The sequence below is a fragment of the Rhinopithecus bieti genome, unplaced genomic scaffold (assembly GCF_001698545.2).
Source record: "Rhinopithecus bieti isolate Rb0 unplaced genomic scaffold, ASM169854v2 scaffold_17936, whole genome shotgun sequence".
In the NCBI taxonomy this organism is placed as follows: Eukaryota; Metazoa; Chordata; class Mammalia; order Primates; family Cercopithecidae; genus Rhinopithecus; species Rhinopithecus bieti.
Window position 1 is genome coordinate 354,156 of NW_016808913.1, and position 6,601 is coordinate 360,756.

Genomic DNA, 6,601 nt, shown 5'->3' on the forward strand with positions numbered 1-6,601 from the left:
CCCCCCCCCCCCACAGGAATGCACACTCTTCTCTTAACGTTTACATGTCAAGTGCTAATGCTCAGTGCCCAGGAAAGCATCCTCAGACACAGAATAGCTGTCTTCTAGGAACTGCCACCAGGGGGCAACCTGCCCTTATCCATTCATATTGACCAACCAACCTGTGCCCTTTGTTTCTCCCTTATTTTTACTTCCTTTTCTATTAACTTCTGCCTCTGGCTAGTTTCTTCCTGTAATCGTTTTTCCAGGATTTCCCGGCGTCGTTTTTCTTCTTCCAGGGCTCGTTTTTTGGCTTCCATTTCCCGTTCCTAAACATTATGCATAATAATGATTATTTTAAGACATACTGGTTATACTTGAATGGTTCCAACCAATATAAAAAAGGTAATTCTTACTAGACAAATCTTGGTTTGTAGACTAGTCTCTTATAAGACATAACCTACAAGAAAACAACTCATAACCATGCCTGGTATAGCTTCCAAAATCATCATCTGCAGAAATGCAACCACTAAATTTAATTAACAATTAAATTGTGGTCTTTAGTGAAAATCCAGCTTGCTAATATATTCAGTCATTTCATCATTTCATATCAACCAGCAAGTCTCCCATTTTAAATAAAAAGCCTCACAAACTGTCCCCAGCACTTATCATGTGATTTAGCCTGTCTTTTGACTACTGTCTTCTAACTGAAGGCCATGGTCCCTCTAATTCCTGTTGTTGCTCTGTAGCTTCCTGGCTGAAGGTCACAGAGGAAGCATATGGGGAAGTTAGAAAAGGAAAGGAGGTGCCCATTAGGGCAGGATGCAAAAGCATTTTGGGGGATTCCTAAGGAAGTCAGATTCTGACTTGAAATACAGTCATAATAACGTGGGATTTTAAATATTACAATAGTGCAGTTAGCACAAGCTGGGAAGGATGAAATAATGCATAAAGACATGACATTCCTCCCTGCTCCTTGGCAGGAACAGAAAGCAGCCATCAAAAACAACAACAACAAAAAACTACAAGCGTTCATTTTGGTCTATGTCAATACTATATATTTCAAGTTACGGAAAATCCACTGCAGTAGAGAGCCTTAGAAATCATCTAACACCTTTATTTTTCAAATAAGAAAATGAGACTGAGAAAGGTTGAGTGATAATTCAAGATCACACAGCTCCTTAAGGAGGAGTATTGCCTGATGCCAAGCACAGGGCTCCTGCACCATGGTATTACAGACCTCCGGCATGAAAATATGAAGCTTACCCTGGATTCAAGCAGCCGCGTCCTTTCTGCATGAGCCTGCTTCAAAAGTCTCTCCATTTCCTCTATTCTAGCAATATTTGAAGTGCTGGCACTGAATCAAACACCAAAGCCTTTTAAGAATATTGGTTTAGACTGAGAAGTCTCTCTAATACACACACACACACACACACACACACACACACACACACACACACACACACTGGGTCAAGGGAAGTGCATGACAAAATCCAAGCATACATAATTTAAAGAATGTTACTTACAAGTCATTGGACCGAAGGGGCGAATCAATTCAACTCTGAAAATTGTAGGTGACACTGACTTACCTCAGTTTAGAAGACAAAATATAGGCAAGCAAAATAATGCCAATGCTTTACTCATAGGTAAATAAACCAAAATCAAATCTTACAAAGTGTGACTTCTAAATGCTTCCTCCAAAGTGTAAAAATAATGGCCCATGACAGTCCTTCCCATTAGTTTAATGACTTAAAGATATCAGACCAACAAGACTATCACCAATGTTCTGTACAAATGATTGGAGCCTATATATGATGTTTGGAGTCACTTTGTTCAGTTGCGGAATATGTACTATGAGCTACTTTTTGTTGTCCCCTTTATGTATGTGGACACCTCATTTATTAAATTATGATGCCAATTAAAACATGACTCCTCCTAGAGGTGCAATGGATGGATAGCACCCAGTTTTGTGAAGAGTACCCCCTCATGATAACAATCAGAAAACTGTATAGAGAGATTTAAGAAGTTCAAAAGAAATGATGGGAAAGATATCACTCGAGTGAAAGATGAAACCAAAGGGAGTGAAAGGTGCAAGAACAGTCAGGGTAACTAAAAGACAAAGCAAAAACTTGAAAATGTTTAACACAAAACAGGAAATTCTATTTTCCACTTGCTTACATTCTAGTTGACTGTTCTGGAAAAGAGAGACTATAACCTAAGTCAAAACTTACTTACTTTGCTATTTCAGCTATGGGGACCATATGCTGTTTCTAATGCATGATACTTGTGTACTCATTTAAGTACCTGTCTTCTTTACTAGACTCTCTTGAGGACATACAGACTTTCATGCCTGTATCCCTGTAGCATAGAACCTGGCATGGAGTAGGGATACATGTTTGTTAGACACATTCATATAAAAATAAATTCATTAAAATTCATATAAAATGAAAATCAGAGCCCTCTTGGTTATAGATAATTATTAATACAGTATTCTCAAATTATATTTTTGCAAATCAAACCTAGGATGGTTTAAATCTAGGGTTAAGAGTTCTATTGAAGAGAACACAGGGCGTACAGTTTATTCTATAGTCAGTACTGACAGCCCCATTACAAAACACATCCATTAAGGAGTGAACTGTCTTAGGAATACCGGATCCTTATAAGCTTAACAATTAGTCTGCACTTTGCAGAGTAACCTTGGACCACTTTTTAGCCAAGTGTTTTCTCCCACATGAAAGAGAAGAACATGGCAGTATCTTCTCATTATTTCCATTACCAGTGAGGAAATACAAAAGATTAAGTTCGGTTCTCTTCAGCTAGCAAGAATCCAAGGGAAAGAAATCTTTTAATTTTTGTACAGGAATTATTATTCTCCTTCATTGTGAATACCTGACTTCATGGATGGAAAGGGATAAACTTCATTGGTCCGATTGAGAAAGCCAAAGACATGCATGCAGGACATACAAGGGCACAAAATTATATTTATATTCTATAGTGTAGTTTGTGACATCAAATATGTATGCTTTATCTCTCTCATTAACTTGAAAATAATTTGAATTTCACTAAGTTTCAGGTCTTGAAAACTCACCAGTTAGTCAAAACAAACTCACCAATAGCCTAATGCCTATTTATCCCTTTTTTTATATAGTCAATGTTTATTGAGATTTCACTGTTTACCATTTTCTTTGCTTACATGTCTTCCCTCCTTCCCCCACCATGAGGTTTATAGAGCATACATATACTTGACAAACAAAATTTGTATGTATTTATAGTATACAACATGATGTTTTGATGTATGCATATATTGTGAAATGATTAGTACTATCAAGCTAATTAATGGGGCTCACTTCTGTAATCTCAGCACTTTGGGAGGCCAAGACGGGCGGATCACCTGAGGTCAGGAGTTCAAGACCAGCCTGGCCGACATGGTGAAACCCCATCTCTACTAAAAAGAAAAAAAAAAATTAGCCAGGTATAGTGGTGGGTACCTGTAATCTCAGCTACTCATGAGGCTGAGACGAGAGAATTGCTTGAACCCGCAAGGCAGAGGTTGCAGTGAGCTAAGATTGCACCACTGCACTCCAGCCTGGGCAAAGGAGTGAGACTCTGTCTCAATAACAATAATAATAATAGGAACACATTTATCACCTCATGTGGTTGCCTTTTCTGTGTGTGTGTGGTGAGACACATTTGTCCCTTAATTCTTTCTATGATAGCACTATTGCAGAATGGTAATTCCTAACAAGTAGTTATGTGTGACCATGATCATCTTCCATAGTTGCTTTGCACAAAACTGACTCTGTGGTGCTGGCAACTGCAGACAACTAATCCTCATGGTCAGAAACTACTAATATTTAATATCATTGTCTTATGAGATCTTCTGAATGTCAAAAAATTGAAGCCAAAGTAGAAGATGCCTGTAAAAGCTGGAGTGCACAGGGGAGAGAAAAACAGGCATTTCTCTTCTGTACCACCATCAACTTTAAAACAAAATTCATGATAGTATAAGATAAGCTCTTACCATTATGATGGAAAAATAAGTGATAAACACCAGGGAAGCAGGTAATGAGGAACTAACGTTTAGAATGTGTATTGTGACAAAGCATCCTTAATTGGAAATTTTTTGCAGATTGGTAGAAAGAAGAGTAAAAAACTAAAAAATCTTTTCTGCCTAAGATTCGTTTTTAACTTATGTACTAAAATATCCCCAAATTATAAGCTTATTAATGAGGTAATTCTATGCTGAAATTCTGGTTGCATAAACTTGGTCTTGTGGTTTATTATGTAACAAAAAAATATTTGTAGGATGATAGGATTACTCAGAGTTGTGGGTGCGTTTGCCCTTCACTTTTTGTGGAGACATCACTTTGTGACTACCAGAAAGTTACACGAGTCAGACAGTGTTCTTGCTTTTTCAATATCATTATTTACAGTGTAGACAAACATAACGCTCAGAAAATAGGTCTTGGGTCATAGAAAACAGATAATTGAGAGCCATTTCTGCAAAAAATCTCCATTCTGCTAAAATTATTAAACTGGCTTATAGAAGAGTATTCTGAATACTATCTACACTGATACTCATTATTACTATTATCATTATTAACTTACTAAACCCTGACTTTGTGCTTATCATTTGAGAAAATGTTAAGAACCAGTACAGTCAAAGGCACAGAGATCTGAGAGTTCTCCATCCTCTCAATCAAGTTCTTAATCCTCTCAATTAAGTTATGAGAGGTGTATCAGGAGAACGAACAGGAGTTGGGTTGGACCTAGAGTGCCAGGTTCTAGGATCTGAGAGTAGGTAGTGGGACATCAAAACTTTAGAAAAGGAGGAGTACCATGGCCACATTTATATGTTAAGACCACCTTTGCTTGTCTCAAAGTATAAATACAAATGTGAATACTTAAATCCTTACAAAAATTTTAACATACAGAATAGCAGAAAGCTCCCTTTTAACAAATACAAGGGTAAGAAATCCTCCGAAGTTCTGACTGTTGTTGGAAATTATTTCTTTTCTTTTTCTTTCTTTCGTTTTTTTTTTCTTTTGAGACGGAGTTTCGCTCTTGTCCAGGCCAGAGTGCAATGGCGCAATCTTGGCTCACCATAACCTCCGCCTCCCTGGTTTAAGGGACTCTCCTGCCTCAGGCTCCTGAGTAGCTGAGATGCGCCACCATGCCCTGCTATTTTTTGTATTTAGTAGAGACAGGGTTTCACTATGTTGGCCCGGTTGGTCTCAAGCTCCTGACCTCAGGTAATCCACCCACCTTGGCCTCCCAAAGTGCTGGGACTACAGGCTTGCACCACTGGGCTGGGGCCTTCTTTTTTAAATCAAAAGCAGCATAAGTGAAGCTTAGAGCTAACCAACAGAAGGAAATCAATTTTAAAGCACAGTGTAAATTTGAGCTGAAGTGGAGAAAAACAGGATAAAGGTGAAAACAGATTATATGATGTCTGACTAGCTAAGTTACACAAGATAAGAGAAACTACTTTCAAAGGTCATCATGATACTAACCCTCTTCTGCATTATAGACCCTTTATGTCTCAAAAATTTGGGCTTGTGCATATACAGTTCCCAAATTGATGGCTTTACTTGTTGTGAGCAGTAGGCTCTTTCCTTCTCCATAAATAAATCTTACCTAGAGATGTTGTCAGGTGAGCAAGCAGAGATGCTGGTCTCCATGCTATCAGAGCTATCTAGGCTCAAAGTATCAAAGGCCTGGTCCTTGTAGCTGTGATCTGGATAATGGAAACTATTCAAGTAGACATTTGATTCAGATGCTGTACGGTTGTAAAATTCAGACTTCTGCCTGTGTCCTTCACTCATCTGTTGGTGATTATAACCTAAGGAAAGAGCCATAAATACGTTAGTGTGCCTCATTTTTCAGTCTTTGAAACTTAATTGTCTACAGACACAAGCCAGCAACCAGAAACATCTGCCTATGAAGCTTGGGCCTTGGTCTAATTTGTTTTGAAGCCAAGAAGATCAAAGAAAGACTGCCATGCTCAGTGCAAGCAACAGTTTAAATGAAGTGGTCTGCTGAATCTCTTATCCCTCAGCAGGATCACTTGACACTTTCCTATGGCATTCCTACATCTCAGCACAACCAGCAACACACAAACACAAAATAAACCAAACAGAAACACAATCAAAGGCCCTGAATCCTCTCAAAATGGCTGTGTTCAAGTGAAAATAAGATGCCTTCTAGTGACAAGCAAAACCAGGGTTTCAGGGCAGGCAGTTCTTCAATGGTATTCAACTTAAGGAGCACTCAGTCTGGTCATAAAACAGCAGGTGGAATCTTTCAAGTGTAGGGTTTGAGAAACTCATATCTCATATCAGCACTGACACTTTTAATCTTGTTAAGATCCAAACTACACATTTTTCTCATTTTCTCTCTCTTTTTTCAGTTGTTCTTGTCTGTCAATTACTTATTTAATTCAGAGTCAACATTCCTTCCAATGATTGTGCTCCTCTAACTACCCTAGCTCTCTTCTTTTCCCACCATAACAATCCGCCTTCCACAGCTGTTGATAACAACCATTTGAAAATGTAGGCATCAGTAGCATGAAAAGCACCATAAATAAGAGGTCTTTTCTTTTTTTTTTTTTTTTTTTTTTTTT

General features: G+C 38.2%; 1 protein-coding gene across 10 annotated transcripts in view; it reads right to left on the minus strand.

Moving 5' to 3' along the window:
- Positions 1–6,601, minus strand: part of PHLDB2 (pleckstrin homology like domain family B member 2) — a 91,892-nt gene that overhangs the window by 8,783 nt on the left and 76,508 nt on the right. For all 10 annotated transcript variants that reach the window (XM_017887783.1, XM_017887784.1, XM_017887782.1 and 7 more), the window contains 3 exons: positions 5,617–5,821; positions 1,246–1,336; positions 162–308 (listed from right to left, as the gene is read on the minus strand). In XM_017887783.1, coding sequence (XP_017743272.1) covers positions 162–308; positions 1,246–1,336; positions 5,617–5,821 — 443 coding nt within the window. The remainder of the gene's footprint in view (positions 1–161; positions 309–1,245; positions 1,337–5,616; positions 5,822–6,601) is intronic.